At 35.0% G+C, this 20,923-nt stretch overlaps 1 protein-coding gene across 2 annotated transcripts in view; it reads right to left on the bottom strand.

Annotated features, from left to right (window-relative positions):
- NTRK2 (neurotrophic receptor tyrosine kinase 2) overlaps window positions 1–20,923 on the bottom strand; it is a 405,329-nt gene that overhangs the window by 102,259 nt on the left and 282,147 nt on the right. For both annotated transcript variants that reach the window (XM_031945457.1, XM_031945456.1), the window contains one exon: window positions 3,139–3,269. In XM_031945457.1, coding sequence (XP_031801317.1) covers window positions 3,139–3,269 — 131 coding nt within the window. The remainder of the gene's footprint in view (window positions 1–3,138; window positions 3,270–20,923) is intronic.

Here is a 20,923-nt window from a genome sequence, read left to right on the forward strand (position 1 = left end):
GTTTTGCTAACTATCTCCTGGGTGGCAAGTTTGACACCTTGGCCCTATACCATGGTGACTGGCAACTCATCTATAACTCAAGGAACTCAAGTTAACAGAATTCAAAATGGAAAGGATCTTTGAGCTCATCCAATCCAGTCCCTTTGTTTTAGAGTTGAGGAAACTGAAGCCCAATAATCTAAGTGACTTGTCAAAGACCATGGAAGTAGCAAATGGCAGAAGTGGAACTTATTATTAACTGACATTTTTAGAGAGAATGCCTGGGGTTTGAGGAAATTAAATGCTTGGCCCATAGTCACCTTGTGAGTATATATCAGAACTATTGCTTGAACCCTATTCTACCTAACTTCAAGGCCAGTTTATTCACTGTCCCACAATTGTGAAATGTTCCTATTAGTGCTACTCCTATCTAAAGAATCCTTTCTTTAGATAAAGAATACAAGAGAGAAATAAAAACTATTAGAAGAATTACAGAAATGTAGAAATAGTATTCTGAAAATGATATTTTTTATAATTCCCCCTCTTCCCTTTCAGGGTAGTCTATGAAAGAAGAAAGTAAGGGAGACAGGAGGAGTTAAACATTTTGAGAGTAAGGAAAGATTCTTCTTTTTTTAAGCCTTCTGCTTGGTCAAACCTACTGCTTCCACCAATGCCCCCCACCCCCCATCCTCCCACTATTTGACCTCCTAAACTCCAGATCTCTCAAAGGCTTCCTTAATTCCCCTCTCAACCCTATCCAAATGAATCATTCTTTATCCATTCACTAAGCTTATATTTATTTTATAAACATGAACTTGGTTATCATTAGAGACTTATAGCCTTCATTTGCTCAAAATAAGGAATTCGCTGACAGTCCCTGAGACTTCTTGCCACCCAAGTTAGTTCCTTTCTATGACAAGAAAAACACATGTAGAATATTTCCCCTTGGAAAAAGCTGAGTTCCATCTGCTACTTTTAAAGTGTTTAGTCTGCAGAGTGGAGAAGTTTAGACATTTTAAATAGTCTTTTTCTTTATTAGCTGCCCATTATGCTAGTTAATGAACACTAACCACAGCAATAGTAGGCCGTAAAACCCTTGTAACAATGAAATGTTGTCCTGATAATAATAAGATCCTTAATCCAAATTAAATGTTTAAGATTTATTCATGCATGTTTTAAAAGAAGTTATTTCAGATTGAAAGTATCCATTTCTTAATATCCTCCTCCACATACACCATTCCCTTCCTTATCCCCAAGGAATATCCACCAATGATTCAAGACAAAAAAAAAAAAAATGACATTTTAATAAAGTTTGTGGATAGTCACATCCATATTTATTATATACACATGTCATTAAAGAAACTCATGACTTTATATTTTATATGTGACCCAATACTTTGATAAACAATTTTTATATGTGATATCTTGTTATAAAAGATTCCTTGGGACTTTTACAAAAATTCTTTAATGTTTTTAAATCAATTTTTCTCGTGGGTAAAAGAAACCACGGGAAATTTCACCTCTTCCTGGAATTTTCATTTACATTGGGACTTAGTGGAAAGAGTGCTCAATTTGGAAGTAGGAAGACATGGGTTTGAACCTTAACTCTGGGAGCTAGGTAACTGTGAAGAAGTCAGCTTAACTATTCTGAGCCTTAGTTTTATCATTCATAAAATGGAGATAATAATACCAATAGTACTTAACTCACAGGATTGTTGTAGGGTTCAAATGAAACAAAAGACAAAATGTGCTTCACAAATTAAAAAATGTTATGTACATAGCAATTATTTTCTCTTTATGCAAATCACATGATTTTAATGAAAGGCATTATAAAATCCATTTGTGACAAGAATATATTATGCCTAATTAGAGGAAAAAAGGTATAGCTGGGATGTTTCCTAATTTCACTCTATTCTGGGTTTAGAACTCTCCCCAAATTCTAGAAACTCAGGAAGGATTTCAAAAGGAAAAAAAAACAAAACAAATGGTGGTAATTCTAGCATCCACATCTCCCTACTAAGAAAGGTTAGAAAATGCTCCAGCTCTCATTTCCACATGTCCAGACATGTGGTAGATCCTAGGCTTAAGATTCTAGGTGGCTAGAGTAAGACAAAGCCAAATTAAAGCATGACTTTTCTGGTAAATATTAAATAATCATCTCTGCAGGAAAAAAAAGTGTTCCCAACATAATTTAGGGTTTAATTGGCATTATTGATGGTTCTTTAAGTCTAAACAATCAACAAAGCAATTAAGACCTGACTTGAAGGTTTTGCAGATTTCCATGGAGTAAATGTTCACAATGAAAATTTTACAATCAATTTAATGGTCAACTCTCCCAAGCAGGTTCCTGCTGGCTTTATCATGTTCCTAGACTGAATGGGATTTACAATTCTCTCTTTCCACAATTCTGTTAGTCTTGGTTCTGAACAGTAATTAAGAATTCAGTAAGATCTACATGTAAATGGTCACAAAGAGCAGTACAATGAAAAGGATATTATATATGAAGACCAGAGATCTCGGTTCAAGTTCTGATTCTGTCACATTAAATGGTCTTGAGTAAATCTCTGATTAATTGCTTATCAGTAAACTGATGATTGGCCTGGTGACTTTTATGATCCACTGAGTCCTATAAAGGTGACCCTGGGGAGAATGTCTTATTATTTCATTAGTAAAGTGGATATGACCACTGGTATTCACTATAACAGGGATTGCTTGTTTGTGAATATTTACATACTCAAAGAATTCATGATTTAACTAGGGAAAGAAACTCCCAGTGTGGGGATACCATCTATCAATGCAGATTGCAGCCAATTTAGTCAATATATAGAGATTATACTTAACACTTATATAGCACTTTGATATTTATAAAGAGCTTTGCATACACTATCTTATTTGATCTTCACAATCATCCAGGAAGGTAAGTGCTAGTATTATCTCATATAAGGAAACTACATATAAGCAAACTGAAGCCTTGAGTTTGAGACAATGTCTAGGGTAACTGAACTTGGATCAAAGTTGAACTAAAGTGGTATTTGAATGCATATCTTCTGGACTCTATTCATTTTGCTATATTACTTCTTTGTTCCCTGAAAGCTTGCTAAAATCATTTTAAGTGTCATTCTTAGACAGGGAATTGTCAGGAATTAGAGATTGTCTTACCTTTACAGCCACCAAGATCTTTTCCTGTTCAGGGCAGAGGTTATAACACTCGGCTAGGAAAACTTTTCCAAAGGCTCCTTCTCCTAGTTCTCTTTTCAGAACGATGTTATGTCTCTTGATGTGCTGAACAACTGTAAAACAAACACAGAATAAAAATTAGAGCTGAAGCAGAGGGAGGTGGGTAATGGGTTGAGAGAATCAATGGTACCCATTGTTAGTAGGCAAGCATGATGTTCCCTTCATTTCCTGGAACTCTCCTCTACAGGCAACCCCTCCAAGAGGAGTCAGTCTGTGTCCACCTTTGCAATGATTTTGAATTGCTAGAAAAAGGTATCAGTGGGATGCAGTGTGGAACATAGTCACAATCCTTGCCAGAAGGTGGGAAAGAGATAAAGCATAGACTTTATTCCATGTGCTCTCCACAAGCACCCTTCTTCTCCCTCTTAGTTTCCCCATTTCCTTTAAATGCTAGATTCTACAAGAGTTATATTCTCTCTCTTGCCATCAGCACTGCTTCTCTCCAATAAGTTATTTTTGTGATTATTTGTTCTGAATTATCCGAGTGCATTTGTTCCCCTCCCTCCCTGAAATTAATTCTTTGAGGGTCAGGTGTGTTTTATTTTTGCCAATATCTAGCATTGGTCTATAGCAGCCATCTAGTCCTTGAAGAGTTAAATTGACTTGAATGAACTTTTGGATACTGGACTGAGAGAAGAGAAAGTATCAGTCAACCAGAGAGAACAACGTTTCACTATCCCTATCACCTCCCCTCCCCAAATTCTATCCACATTGAAAATACCCATTCAACGTCCTCCCCTCTCTCCTTTCCATGAAACTTTTCTTAAAAATCTTGAATCTCAGTTTACTCTCCCATGGTAGAGTCCCTCTTCTGTTGATCCATTACACTTCCCTCCCCCAAATCAAGGTCTTATTCTTTCAATCTCTTCATGATTTTTGTTTCTTGGTTTTACCCAGAGATCATGATACATTTTCTCCAAACCTGGTAGAAACTCCTATAATTTAATAGATATTATGTTACATTACAGAGCAAGATAGAGAAAACTTGATCTGGAGACCTGCATTCAAATCTGCTGCTTAGGACTTGTGTGGTCATGAGCAAGACATTTAAAACCTGTTGGAATTGATCTAATTTCCCCAGTTTGCAAAATGAGGAGATGAAACTGAATCAGTGAATGAGAGACAATTAGCCTTTTGGAAATAGCCTAATGCTGTGCTAACTAACTAATGGGAACAGAAAGGCAATAGTGTAGACCCTACCCTCAAGAAGCTTATATTCTAACAAAGGAAACAATATGAAAACAACTATGAGCTCACAAGAGGTATTCAACCTAAATGTGAGGCTTTACCAGAGGGGCAGGGAGGGACAATTGGGAGAGACCTCTTGAACAAGGTGGAATTTGAGCTGAGTGGTGAAGAAAGCCAGAGAAATCAGGAGGAGGAGGAGAAAAGGGATTCCAGTTTAGGATCTCTTCTGGCTCTTAGACTGATCTTAGGATCTCAGTCAGAATATTTCCTCTATATTTAGATTGCATCCACTTTATGTATCTATGTTTTTCATTTTCAAAGATAATGCCACTTGAAAGTACACTATTTGTCCCAATAAAGAGTGCTGGAGATGGAGTTGGAGGTACTTAATTCAAATTCTATTTCTTTCTCTTACCATCTATATGCTCTTAGACTAGTCACTTATTCTCCCCAGTCCTCAATTTCCTCATCTGTAAAAATGAGAGGATTGGACTTGATAATTTCTAAGGTTTGTCACAAGTCTGGAATCATAAATCGATGACTCTATTGTTTCAATTGTCATTTTTATCCAGATTGTAAAGAAAGATCCCTTCTGGTCCACAGTACCCAAGATAATCCTGGGCACAGAGTTGGTGTCAGTTAATATGTGTTTAATGTTCTTTCCCTTCACATCTACTTTATGGAAAATATGCAAAGTGCAGATTGTCCTTAACAGAATTTTATGAAGATCAAGAGGTGGATTAAGTGGAAAATACAATGAAAGAGACCATGGTTTCTGTGGGAACTCGGAGGAATAGCAATTAAAGGGGCCATTGTATTTGCAGAATAGTCACATGCACAAGAACAGATAGAAATCTCTCTTCTTGCAGCAGCAACCCTGGTAATAAAATGAAGTAAGAAGTGTGTTCATTGGGAAGAGTGACCACATTTTTAAAAAAAAAACTAATATGATGCAAGAACAAAGAACTAATTAAAGTAAATATTTAGCTCATTGCTTGTCAAATGTTCTTCAGGTAGAAAATTCCCACTTAATTTACTCTTCACTGAAGCCAGAACAAGATGGATATTTTACTATTTGATTTGATTTTCATTGTTTCTTTGTGATAACAAGAGAAAAAAGGATGGGGGAGGGGGAAAAACTAAAAACTAAAGTCTGTAAACCATAATTAGTTCCACCATCATACACACACACACACACACACACACACACTCCCCTACTATTCTTCTTCCCCTGATACTAACTTTTAAAGTATTAAAATGCATCTTTTCCCTTGAAAAGAATTTTAAATGGTGATTATGTTTTGTTATGGTTTCAGGCATAATGAATTACATGGCTTGTGCCTTAGGACAAGACAATATGTAAATAATAAAAACTTCCTCATATGCATACCACTTCACTTAAAAATAGTTCATAATTCTAAGCAAATGCGGTTCTCTAGCTAACTTGGTGCCATGTTCCTAGAAGAGCCAGAAAAAGACTGGATATTTGGACCCTATTAATTAAATGTTTTTTTGGGGGGGATCTTTTATTCAAGAGATCTTACAGAAGGGGTTCTTAATCTACAAGTCTATAGATACTCAAGGTATCTGCAGAGAGATTTCAGGGATTTCTTAAACTTAGGTAGGAAAAGAAATTACATCTTTTTTTTCCCCACTTATCTCTTAATTGAAATTCTATTTCATTCATTCTATTATGATTTCATTTCATTCTATTATGATTTTTAATGGTATACTGAAAAGTCCATAGGCTTCACTGAACTGTTAAAGGGACTCACCATAACCAAAAAAAAAAAAAAAAAAAAAAGGATGAATAACTCTCACCCCAGAGAGATATACAAGCAGAACTGGCTGTGGTTAACATATCCAACTATTCTTGAAAACACCAATGTGTGACTAGTACCCAACTAATACTGTGTACAAAGGAAAACATCCCTTTGCATTTATGACTCTATATCCCTTTTTCAGATTCTGCTCACCTTGCAGTTGGCATGCTTCTGTTTAGAGTAAGGTATCCCCTCTCTAAAAAATGCACCTGGAATTTGAGAATTATCCACTAGGACTGTGGTTACCAATCTAAAGTTGTATCCCAGCCTTTGAAATGATTTCTATTTGTCCTTCCATCTGGTCTAGTTGGGGTTGTCCAGTTTTAATTCAAAACATATCAGTTTCTTTGAATTAAATCCTTCATAGCAGTGATGATTAATAATCTGGCTAAGAGTATATAGGTTTCCTATTCTATGTTATTTCCTTTCTTCAATAATTCTGCAGATAGATGATTTCACAAGTGAGGGAGGAGAGACATTCATTTCCACATTCTCATCCCATGCAACTCTTGTCCACATCCTCCTACACATCCTCCATAGGTAATCTACCCAATCTGCTGGGAACTTTCTTCTAGGACTCTTAATATATGAAATCCAGTCTAACACATGAAATATCTGTTCATCTCTTATCCTGCAATCTCTCTGCCTGATAATCCATCTTGTTTTCCTGTAATGTATCTCTGGTATTATCTTTTTGGTGTTCTTCCTATGTGTAATTCATTATTAGTAATATGATGTAATTTATTTTTGTCCATCATGCATTTACTCAGGGGGTCAATGGCATTCCATTATTCACTGTCATTGGAAGACTATTGTTGTTAAAAAAAAAAATGGGATCTTCTTTCAAGGGGAAGCTTGGGGGAAATCAAAAACGCTACTCAGCTTTTCAAATGCAATTTAGTTCTCTCTTCAATTCGGTAGCTTGCTGATCATTCATGGTTAGTGAATCATGGTGAGGAATCAAAGATATTTGCACTAATAGAACAATTCAATGAGATATTTGTCCAACTGCTCATCATTGTCTAGAATATATATTCTTCATTTTTTTTCCTTTCTGGATTATTAGATTCTTTTAATGTATCATGTATTTAATTTAGAAAACTCAACAATCTTTCAATGGCTTGATCTGATGAGTGAAATACTGCCCCCAAAAGAAGAATACATACATGGCCTCCTCACATATAAGAAATCTTTCTTCCATATTTATTCAACCCTGGACTTGTATGGGCCATACAAAACAGGTAGAAGACTAGATTTGACCTTCTGGCCATATTTTATGTCCGCTTGACTTATTGTTGTTCAGACACTGAGTTGTGTTCTGATTCTTCTCAACCCCATGGACCGTAGCACAAAAGGCCCCTTTATTCTCCACTATCCCTAGAAGTCTGTCCAAGTTCATGTTCATTCTTTTATCATTTTCATATTGTCCATTGGGTTTTCTTGGCAAAGATATTAGAGTGGTTTACCATTTGCTTCTTCAGAGGATCACCTTTTGTCAGAACTCTCCACTATGACCTCTCCATGTTGGGTAATCCTGCATAGCATAGCTCATTTTCAATGAGCTATGCAAGCCCCTCTGCCATGACAAGGCAGTGATCCAGGAGAGGCCTCCTACTCTACATAAGTATACAAATATGCCCATCGTTCAGGAATGTACAGTCAAGTATGACCTAATCATTTTAAAGAGACAATTTTTTGTGCATAATTGATCCCACACCTTTTTTTTTTCTCCATCTTGAAGTGTAGGCTGGACAGCAAAAGATTTTCAACTTGTCTCTGACATGAAAATCCTTCAACTATGAGAGTATGCGATGAGCAAGCAAAAATGTTAAATTGCTTTCAACATAATCCCATGTGCTTAACTAGTTGTTATTAAATGTTTTATTCTGGACTAATTGCTAGAATCTTCAGCACAAAACTATTTGTATTTAGTATATAAACTGATTCAGAAGAATTTGCTCTAAGAAGAGTTACTCTGAGAATTATCTTTTAAGTATTTGGGGAAAGTTCTATATTTGTTATGTTCATGTGATAATCTCTTGAATGGAATGGATTAAATTTCTGCATTCTCCTTACAATAGACTAGGTAATAAATAGCTGAATTTTTTTTCTTGTGTGTCTAACTTTTTTGTTTGTTTTCTTTGCAAAATATCCTGGGTAAAGATTGGGGAGATTTATCAGACTTTCATATTTACTTGATTTGTAATATCTTCCTTAAGTGATCTCTGTCTCTATGAATAGGTGGTATTGTGAGAAACATATCCTTAAAATCACATCATTGAATGTACAGAACAGACTCAAATTTTGTTTATAGACTATTGAAGAGAGAAAAGTATCAATAACTTTCATAAATCAGTTTCTTTTTTGCATCTTTATTTTTATTTGTCAGTTTTCAGCATTCACTTTTATAAGATTTTGAGTTCTAAAACTTTTCTAACTCCCTCCCTTTACTCTCCCTACCTCAAGATGGCAAACACTTTGATATAGGTCACACAAATGCAAGTATGTTAAACACATTTCCAAATTTGTCATGTTGAATGCTAAAATTTCTAAAGAGAATCTCTATTTACCAATAACATCTAGAAAGAATGGTTTCCAGCTAGTGAAGATAAGTTGCTCTAAATAAGGAACACTGAAAAAGAAATACTACTTGTGCTGTGACTATGAATGCTCAGGCTTCTAACCTTAGCTGGGTGATCATGGCAAAGTCACTTAAGCTTTTATTTTTAGTTTTTTCATCTTTAAAATAAGCTAGGAACCATTTCAGAGGATTGCAGTCTGCATCTAATGCAATGTTTATTATATGTAAAATTCTTTGTAAGCCTTAAAACTAGAAAGGATTTTAGAAGCCATTTACTCTAAGCCTCTGCTCCCATTGGAGAGATGAGGAAACCTAGAAAAGTGAAATGGCTTTCCTAATTTCAGCAAAGCAAGGACTTAAACCTTTATCCTAGTAGTTGGTCCTGTGGAACAGGGATTCTTAAACATTTTCCACTTCTGACCTCTTTTTGCCTGAGAAAATTTTACATGAATCTGGATATATAGGTATAAAGTAGTTATACAAATCAAACATTTACTTTTAATGAATCATGAGTTTGTGACCTCCATATTCAGTTATGAGATTCTACATAGGGGCTTAAAAAGCTGGGCCACAGTTAAGAAGCCATAATTTAAGAATCTGGGTGTCTAGCTCCAAAGTCAAAAGTCTTTCCACTGTACTATCTAGACTCATAGTTTATTCTACTTTTCAAGATGAGCACAAAAAAGAGGATCCATTTTATCATTTTGCCCCTTCACATAACCCCCGTCAATGCCTTCCCTACAGCAAATAAATCTCCTGCCACTGAAAAAACTTAATTTATAGGTCTTCTGCCTTCCAACTGGGTTTCTGAATTATTTTTTTTGCTCATGTTTTGTGTAAGATCTGCCTGTACACTTTCAAGAGATTAACCTAGGAGTTGAGGGAATAGGGGTATGGATCAGGCATATTCCTTTTGTCTTAAGGGTCTATATATTAGATATTATCCAAGAAACTATGGGTATGGTAGCCAGGGGGAAAATAATTCCCTATTGTCTCCCCTGTTCCTCCAAAATGTTTCATTTCCTATACTTTCAGATACATTAGCCAGAATTTGTTAGTTTTGTTTTTAATACAGTATGGTGTTCCTTATTAATGGTAAGGAAAATTGAGACAAAGAGAGGGGGAGAAAAAACAAAAAGGAAGGGGGAGGAAGAATAGAGACACAGCATCCAATTTATCCCCCTTTCCTTCTCAACAAATTGCTGATTGTAAAAAGCTTCTAGGCTTTAAAAAAGGAGACACTTGATAAAGTGGCTACTGCTATTATTTCAACATGGCAATTTCGATTACTATCCCATGTGCAAATTAATTGGTGTGAGCGAGGTATAATTATGTCCATTATCACCATCAGCTACCAGCAGAGCCTCCATCCCCTAACTCAGCAGGATAAGTCTAATTCTGTGACCATCCAGAACTCTGGGAGGCCATGGAAACAGCCTGCTGAGGAGAAGCATGTGATATAGGTAAAAACTGAGGATGTGGGGAAGAGGTGAGGGGTCTGAGAAGACATATGTTGCCTAGGGGGGTCTATGGATTTTTGATGCAGTCAGTCCCTAGAAAGCCCGTCATCCTTTTCTTCACAGAAACCCAGCTGTGTCCTTCCTTTTGCTTATTTGCTCTGTCCATCTTTCACAGTCTGCAAAACTTCGGGTGTGAACAAGAAAAAGGAGTTGAAGGCAGCTTGTGAGCTGAGAGCAGATTTATAAAGTGAGAACTATAGTACTCATCTTCTTCCTCTGTCTGCCTTAAGATAAGAATTTTTTTTTTTCCTTTTTGTGCTTCTACTGCCTGGAAAATGTCCAAATTCTTCTGTAGTTAACACAGTTCAGCTTCTCCAGAACTTGTCTTTTTTAGGACAGATGCAAAAGTATTCTATTTTTTCAAGGTTAAATCAACCTAAGTATATTTCTTCAAAATCAAGGGTGCTTCCTCTAAGGCCTCAAAACTTGAGACATCTGATGAATAGTTAAAAAATGGGATCGCCAAAACCCTTCAGAGGGCCATGTCCATCTATAACAAAAACATGTATAAGCACAATAGAAAAGGTATATCAAATAGGCCAGGTGGAAGGTTAAAGATTAAAGATAAAAATAGAATATGTATTAAGTGAAAATGACTTTAATTTATTGGAAAGAAATAGTTGATTAGAAGTCAGAGGACCAGAGTTCTAACCCTAGCTTAATGATTGACTGATTTTAGCAAATCACTTAAATTGGGTGTTTTCCCCCTTCTGTAAAGTAGAAATAAAAATTCTTCTTCTTTCAGAGAGATGTTATTAGAATTAAATGAGAAACTAGATGAAAAGTCTCCTAAAAATAAAAAAGGGCTAAGACATATTATCAGGTATAACTGCTATAATTATATAGTGTTCAAATTTCAAAAAAATTCCTTATAGTTATCTTTTTATTAGCTTAATTCAAGAAGTATTTGTTAAGTGCCTATAGTATACCTAGCACAGTGCTAGAAATTAGCCAGGGGATGACAGCTAAGTATAGTACAATTAAAATATCAAGCTCAGTGAGTACACAATGTGGCATAGCAGCCAAAACTGATAATGCATTCTAAAGCTTAAGAATCAGTTAGAAAGGCATCTGATACAGAGTGATGATATGGATGTGAGAAAATGATAACATGGAAGCATTCTGTCCTTGTCAGGACCCTTTGGAGTCCAATGTTCATTTTTTTGGTTCTACTTTAAAGGGAGGCCATTGATCCATTGATAAGTTGGATAATGTCAGAAAAGAGCAAAAGGTCTTGAAGATCATTCCATATGAACATCAATCAAAGATTTAGACTGAAAAACCCAGAATCCAAAACCATGTATAATATAAAGAAGAATTTCTGAGGTTGATGTCTGGGATAAAAACTTTAATAATAAGCTATTCTTCAGTTTGTCTATCTCAAGAGAAAGTGCGAGACCTATGGAGAGAAAGAAGGGAGATGATAATATTGGAAGAGCATGCTTATTCAAGTATAGGTTAGACTATACCATCATGGAGGTCATCATCACTCTTTTAATGATAATGATGATGATGATGATGGTAGTGGTGATAATGATAGCTGGTGTTTATATGGAGGTTTAAGTATTTTTAAAAGTGATTTCAAACATTTCATTTGAGCCTCATGACAATCCCGTGAAGAAGGTACTGAAGAGATCATTATTTCTACCATTTCAGTATAAGCATTACCCATGATCGCCTGACTATTGACTTAATCCACTCTCCAGATTTCTCTATTTCCATGCAAGCCCTTCTACCTTGCACTTGTATACTTTCTTCTCTTCACAGAAGAGCCTGATGGTATTTCTATCACTATTTCGCCCATAAGAAAACTAAGGTTCATTTAGGCTTTGACCATAATTATAAAAACCAGGAAACATTAAAAAAAATTTGACCATCAGGCTCTTCTGACCAAGGAGTCCTTTTGGACTAGTCAACTTCTTAGTATAATTAAAGTTAAAAAAGGAATGATCCCAATGTATAAGTGAAAAGACTGGCTAATTTGGAGCAAAACTTAATATGGCATGTAGAATAAAAGGTAAGGTTTCTACAGGAAAATCACTTCTTCATTCTGATACTTAGCAACTTCATGTGTAAATTATGGGATTCAACTAGATAGTCTCTAAGGTTCTTTCTGGCTCTAAATCTGATAATTCATTATGGTTGTCCATTAGGCAGTGGAAATTGTAGCTTTAGTAGAAAGTCACAAGTGGATTCTCTGGATAAAGAAAGCTACATTTAAGGGAGAATAACCTGAAAATAATATGCAAGATAGATGGCAGGGGCTCAGTGGTTCTTTTCCTAATCCCAATCATGAAAGAAGAAATATGGAGAGAATGCAGTTTCATTTTGGATGGAAAATGAATGGTACAAAGTAATGGGAGATGAGGCTAGAAAACGAAATTGAAGAAAGATTGTGGGGAACCAGGATAGGAAGATTGCATTTTATCACTAATATTAGGGAGACATTAAAAGATTTGGAGAAGGGAAATAACATGATCAAACCTGGATATCAAACAGAAATGAAAGCTGGATTAGAAAGGGAGGAGGCAGGAATCAAGGAAGCCAATTATGAGGCTGCAAAAATACAATGAGAGATTATGTAGGCATGGGCTAGGATGGAAGAAATGGAATTGGAGAGATGGAGGCAGATTCACACAAAAAGTATGGGTATGGCTGAGCAACTGAATTTATTATGGGATCAAATAACCTAGATTTCAAGATTGAGGGTACTATCAATATTAAAATAGAAGCTGAGAAAGAGGTATTTTGGAGGTAGGGATAGATAAGGAAATTCTGGCATGATGAAATTTAGTGACAGGCTTGTACCAATGGTATTATAGAATGTGATAGAAAGCCAAGTGACTAACTTAGGGTTCAGAGGGTCTCAGGCCTGGCTCTTCATTCTTTCTTATGTCCACCGATAACTCTGAAGTATAAGAGGGCACAAAGAGGTAATGGTAGAAATATTTCTTCCTTTGTAAAGTAGGTAGATCTTTAACATTCTTGTAAATTGGAGAGATCCTTAGCTTTCACTTCTGGAAACAAAGCTAATTGTGAACATCAAATGAGATTATATATATATATAAAGTGTGTGGAACAATGTCTGGCACATAGGAGGCACTGTAGAAATGCTTGTTTCCTTCTTCTTCTCTCTCTCCCTCTTCCTCCCTCTCTCCCAAAACTGTGCAAAGACTTTCCCTTAGTCATCAAAAGTGAAATAATGCTTTTCATTCACCCTGAAGCATTGCTCAACTTCCCTGTGTATATCTTTAAAAACAAAACACAACTGTTTTGACAGCAGTTTGCCCACCAATGATGTAACATTCATTTGTTTGGAAATATGTGTCAAATAAGCCAAATTAGCAAATTCGGTTGAGTCGAAGTCTTCCTATCTAGATGTTCCTGTAAATTGTATTTGTGCCTCTTCTCAATCTTGCTGTTTTGTTAGTGGAGCAAGTGGAGCAAGCACATGAGTAAGTATGTTTTCCTGGGAAGAGAACTGTGTGTGGGAAAGAATCCTTATTTTTTCACACAATGTATATAAACATATGTACATATATATTTTATATGTGTGTGTATATAAAACTTCACCATGACAACTCATTTTCCAGCCTTATTTTCTCATCATATACATGACATAAATTATTAGTTCACATATACACATATAATATGAAGTATTTCTTCATGTATATGAATATGAATTATTAGTTCATATGTATATAGGTATGTTTACACATGAAATGTGTGTGTGTATATAGGTTTATATGTTATGTATAGGTATCCATATAAGGCAGGAATATGAATCTTCTTGAGTTCAAATTGGGCTTCAGATACTAGCTGTGTGATCCTGGGTAGGTCACTTAACTCTTTGCCTCAGTTTTTTCATTTGTAAAATAAATAGGAGAAGGAATTGTCAAACCAGTCCAGTATCTTTGCCAATAAAACCCCAAATGGGATCGTGAAACCTGGGACATGACTGAACAACAACTACAACATGTACATAATTGGGTAAGAGTGCCAACCTCAGAATAAACAAAGGATGCCCACTGCCTTAGAGTGCATCTTTTGGAAGAAGCCGTCCTCCCCTGTAGCTCTATGCTCAGTACAAAAGATTTTCTGTGACTGTGGATAGGGCTTAAGGTCACAGCCTAAAAGCAAGTCCAGAATAACATCAGCTCATGTCATTATGCTTTTAGCACCTAAAAGCCTCTCTGTTGGAGCAGATCATCACCGTGTATTGTGCCAAGTAGCTGTCACTAAGGACCAGGAGCTGCCCAAACAGCCCCTTGCAACAGCGCATTTATGTTTGCTAGCTGGTTTATCATTACACTATAATGAACTCAGTTACAGCTTCTCAAACCCAGAGAATAAGAGGGATGATGGAAAGAGAGGGAGGCAGAGGAAGTCAGAGAGAGTTTAATTTTATTCTCTCAGAAGAACTGAGTCTTATGCTCTTAGATATGGAAAGAAATAAGTATTTTATTTATGTTTGGTGAAATGATACCTGTGCCATGTCTGGCACTTTTGTGAAAGATGGACTTGCCCCACCTAGCATGTCTGCTGCCAGGGGTGGCTTATGAATATCCAGATAGAAAATGTGTTCCATAACCTTCCTTCCCATCTTTTCCCCCCTCCCCACTAACAAGAATATATGTGATCAGGGGGATAAAAAGTATATGTGTTACAGAGAAGGGCCATAGACTCAATGTTCCAGGAAAGATGGAAGATCCAGGATCTTCACTCATTCTGGAAGAAAAGCTCATTAACTTGACCAAGAGAGGATCATAGGTGTGTGAGGCTCACATGGAAAACTGAGTTGGCAGCCCTGAATAATTAGCAACAATTAATTTTATGGAGGTATCAAGAACACATGTATTATGTTCTATAAAAGCTTACTAAGTGTCACCATAAATCATTTTCACCTCTTACCTCCATCTCTTGAAATTCAACTTTCAGACCAATTGCCTTGAAATCTTTATGATCCAAGGATATAGAGTGATACAACTCTCGGGTTTCTTTACAGGAGGGAAAGTTTCAATGTGGTTTTTTCCTGCCAATCACCAACATAACTATTATGCTTAATTTCAATATCTCCCCCACACCCAGTGAAATTTGCCTTTTATAAACTTTTTCTCAAATAGTGTCATTGAAAAATCATGGCTTCATAACATGCTTCATCAGTCCCTCAGTCAAATATATCTGAGTAATTTATGTGTTTAGCAATTCTGTAGTTTATCTTCACAAGAAAACCTGAGACTTCAGTATTTGGGCTATTTCTCTCATTTTATTTATCTAAATATTTTGTCTCAATATTCATCTACAATATAAAGTTCAATGAAGTATATATGCTATTTTTAATCACTGATGCTGACCAAAGGAAAATGACCCAAAAGAGAAAGGTAGATTTGGGAAGTAAATAGTTGGATAAGAAGAGGATATCACACAAAAAAAATTAGTTTCTACACCATGACTTAAGATATAGAAAAGTCTAATTAAGGATAGAATAAGTCTAATGAGGGGCATTAAAGTTTACACATACACACACACTATCTATCTCTACATATAAGTAATATATAAATATATGCAAAATATACATGTTATACCTGTGTATATAGGCACACATATGTACATGTATAAACATACTTACACAGAATTGAAAAAAATTAAAAATCTGATTAAGGGGGAGAAAAAGAAAACTGATCTTATTCATTTGCCAAAAAATGCAAAGAATAAGTTACATCTTAAGAATAAAAATATCAATAGAGAGGAAACATATGCAGAAGACATGATCCAAGAAAATAGGTATGAATACATAATTTCATATTTCTGTCTACATTGTACTAATTCTGAAGAGCAAGCAAATTGAATTAGAGACATTAATGAAAGAAAGTAAATTCAACTTGGCAGGTATTTCTGATATGACATGGAATGCAGTTTGCCACTAGATAGAGCTATGGAAGGATTAAAGTACATGATACAGCAAAATATGTGTTGGTTTGGGAATCAGAGGACTTGGATTTGAATCTGAACCTGGTTTTATTTACTACTTGTTTGACACTGAGCAAATTCTTTCACTTCCCTTTGCTTCAGTGGCTTCTTCTGCAAAATGGGAGTATAGGTCTGGATGGCTTCTAATATCCCTTATTTAATCTTCAATTGGATGATCTGATGCAAATGATAGAATACATAAAAGAGTGATTCTGTAACACTATAAATGTAAAAGATGTGCCCTGTGCAAGAAGATACAGCTCCCGGTGAATGGATAGCACAAAGTTTGGTACTCAAACAAAAGAAATAATCATTATATGCAATACAAGCTAGTGTTTATTAACAATACCATATGGAGTCCCCATCTTAAGTAATACATGCAATGAATGCATTTTATGTAAGTAGAGGTATACATTTACAAAAAAAGATTGTATGTTCTGGATATTATAAGAAAATAGGGAATACATCTGTATGTATTGTAAGCAAAATCTGTATGAAATGTAAGCAAATTAAACTAATATCCTTCTTTAAGACTAAGATTTCTTTAAGTAAATGAATAAGTTAATGCTAATCCTCCTTTAAATATACATGAACACAAACACACACATACATAAACAGCACAAACATAAGGAAAAGAACACAAGAAATAATTTGACCTAGACTTAATGCATGCAATACTTAAAGAAAATTATGCAAAATGAGGATCTTAAAGTTATATACATATATGTATTTTATATAATTATATATATACATATATATGTGTGTGTATATATATATATATATGTAAAATTATAATGGTCCTGCTTCAAATCCAACCTCTGACAATGCTTAATGCTTAATGACAATGTTTAATCTTGAGCAAGTCACCTCATTACAGTTTAGTTTCCTCAACTATAAAAGGAGGGAATTGGACAAGATGGTTCTGGGAAGTGCTTTCTAGTTCTATGATCCTAGGATCTCATCTAAATCTCACAAAACCTTTTTGAAGCAGGTACCACAAATCTCATTAATATCTCTATTTTAACCTAGAAAAAATAACAACAAAGTTCATATGGAAAAACAAAAGGTCAAGAATTTCAAGGGAATTAATGAAAAAAAAATCAAATGATGGTGGCTTAGCTGAACCAGATCTAAAATTATATTATAGAGCAGCAGTTACCAAAACTATTTGGTATTGGCTAAGGAATAGATTAGTTGATCAGTGGAATAGATTAGGTTCAAGGGATAAAACAGTCAACAAATATAGCAACTTAGTCTTTGACAAACCCAAAGATCCCAGCTTTTGGGATAAGAACTTACTGTTTGATAAAAATTGCTGGGAAAATTGGAAACTAATATGGCAGAAACTAGGCATTGATCCATACTTAACGCCGTACACCAAGATAAGGTCAAAATGGGTTCATGACCTAGGCATAAAGAATGAAATTATTAATAAATTAGAGGAACATAGGATAGTTTACCTCTCAGACCTGTGGAAGGGGAAGGTCTTTATAACCAAAGCAGAACTAGAGATCATTACTGATCACAAAATAGAAAATTTTGATTATACCAAACTGAAAAGTTTTTGTACAAACAAAACTAATGCAGACAAGATTAGAAGGGAAGCAATAAACTGGGAAAATATTTTTACAGTCAAAGGTTCTGATAAAGGCCTCATTTTCAAAATATAGAGAATTAACTCTAATTTATAAAAAATCAAGCCATTCTCCAATTGAAAAATGGTCAAAGGATATGAACAGACAATTCTCAGATGAAGAAATTGAAACTATTTCTAGTCATATGAAAAGATGCTCCAAGTCATTATTAATCAGAGAAATGCAAATTAAGACAACTCTAAGATACCACTACACACCTGTCAGATTGGCTAAGATGACAGGAAAAATAATGATGATTGTTGGAGGGATGCGGAAAACTGGGACATTGATGCATTGTTGGTGGAGTTGTGAACGAATCCAACCATTTTGGAGAGTAGTTTGGAACTATGCTCAAAAGTTATCAAACTGTGCATACCCTTTGATCCAGCAGTGTTACTACTGGGATTATATCCCAAAGAGATTATAAAGAAGGGAAAGGGACCTGTATGTGCACGAATGTTTGTGGCAGCCCTTTTTGTAGTGGCTAGAAACTGGAAACTGAATGGATGTCCATCAGTTGGAGAATGGTTGAATAAATTGTGGTATATGAAAATTATGGAATATTACTGTTCTGTAAGAAATGACCAACAGGATAATTTCAGAAAGGCCTGGAGAGACTTACACGAACTGATGCTGAGTGAAATGAGCAGGACCAGGAGATCATTATATACTTCAACAACAATACTATATGATGACCAGTTCTGATGGACCAGGCCATCCTCAGCAACGAGATCAACCAAATCATTTCCAAAGGAGCAGTAATGAACTGAACCAGCTATGCCCAGAAAAAGAACTCTGAGAGATGACTAAAAACCATTACATTGAATTCCCAATCCCTATATTTATGCACACCTGCATTTTTGATTTCCTTCACAAGCTAATTGTACAATATTTCAGAGTCTGATTCTTTTTCTACAGCAAAATAATGTTTTGGTCAGGTATACTTATTGTGTATCTAATTTATATTTTAATATATTTAACATCTACTGGTCATCCTGCCATCTAGGGGGGGTGGGGGGTAAGAGGTGAAAAATTGGAACAAGAGGTTTGGCAATTGTTAATGCTGTAAAGTTACCCATGTTTATATCCTGTAAATAAAAGGCTATTAAATTAAAAAATATATATCTCTATTTTATTTTATAGATAAGGTTTTACAAATAAGATTGCTGCTCAGCCATTTTTCAATTATATCTTATTATTCATGACTCCATTTTGGGTTTACTGGCAAATCTATCAGAATGGTTTGCCTTTATCTTCTTAACATCATTTTACAGATGAGGAATCTGAAGAAAATAGGGTAAGTGGCTACAGCTAGTAAGTATCTGAGGCTGGATTTGAACTCAGGCTTCCTGACTCTGGGCTTGGTGCTCTATCCAATGCATCACCTGGCTGCCTCACAAATAAGGTTACATAAGCAACTTGTCCAGAGTCACATAATAAATAATTGTTTGAGGATATATTTGAGCTAATTTCTCTCTAATTTCATGCCCAGCTTGTTATCCCTCATCAACAATCTATATAATCTATGATGGACAGTATCAACCTTGTAACTAATGCTTAGAAGAACCCACATGAATTTGTTATGGCTGTATTAAATAGAATGGACAGAGATCATAGAAGTTGAAAAAAATGAAAGTTGGAAGGGATCCTTCTAATCACCTACTCAATATAAAAAGCCCTTTGATGACATTTTGGATACATGGTCAGCTAGCCTCTGAATAATACTACTTAGACTGTCCCAGAAATCTTAGTGCCATTTCAAGCTATTAAAATTTTAAACTATAATTGTTTAAAATGGTATCAAAGGGACATCCTTTATATAAGACTCATTTCTTCAAGATACAGCTTGTTTTATTATTGGATTTTTCTAGTTAATAGAAAGTTTCCTCATATTGGGATGAAATTTATCTCTGTGTAAATTTGTACCTGTAAAATGGGAAAAAATATTCTAAATGATGTTTGAAGACTCTTCTAGCTCCAGAACTAAGATCTTATAAACCTACCTATTAGTTTTAATGCTATCTTATAGAGTAACAGAACAAGCTTATTATTCCCTTATCCACAATAAAACCCTCTAAATTCTTGAAAATAAGTATTTCTGTTTATCCCGAGGCCTCTCTTTTACAGTGATTTCACCAATTATTTAAATGACATGACCAACTCATAAATGTCAAACATTCAGGCTGCTGTCTATTCAAGATACCCCGGATAGCCTGGACCAGATTAACTGGAAAATATTTAACAAAAATAATAAAAATGTAATACAACATGGATAATATAAATTTGTGTTTTTCTAAGTTAGTTTATACCTTGTAGGGACATTTCTGTTTAAGTCTATTTAAGTTTAGGATTTCACTTAGTGCCTATTAGCCTCTTGACAGTCTCTACTTTATCTAAAAGTGGTATCCACATCAGAAGAGATGAGAAGGAAGAATTCAGAGAAGCACAGGAAGACTCATCTAACCTCATGCAGAATGAAGTGAGTAGGATCAGGAAAACAAGACACAATTATTAAAGGATTGTCAATGGAAACAAAAATAAAAATGAATGCTATGTAATTATAATGTATAGCTTGGTGAAATAAGAAATGAGAAAATGCATCTCTTCCTTTTTTTGTAGGATTATGTGAAAGGAATATTGCAAATAGTATTAGATTCATTTGACATATTGGTTACATTTGCAGAACTGCTTTTTCTCTTTTATTAATTCTTTATTATAGGTGATGACTTGGTGGGGAAAAACAACAATGAAAGAGATATAAAAATAGTTATTAATAAATATTATTTTAATGCAGTGTTTAGAACAAAACATAATCCTTTAAATATGACTTGGCCAGTAAAGGCTTATGATGGAACCTCTGTTTTAGATACCATGTATCTATAAACTCAAACTAAAACTGGATCACTTTTTTCTTTTTATTATAATTGTTGTTAGTTATTTCAATTATGTCCAACTTTTCATGTCCCCATTTGAGGTTTTCTTGGCAAATAT

The sequence above is a fragment of the Sarcophilus harrisii genome, chromosome 1 (genome assembly GCF_902635505.1).
Source record: "Sarcophilus harrisii chromosome 1, mSarHar1.11, whole genome shotgun sequence".
NCBI classification, from domain to species: domain Eukaryota; kingdom Metazoa; phylum Chordata; class Mammalia; order Dasyuromorphia; family Dasyuridae; genus Sarcophilus; species Sarcophilus harrisii.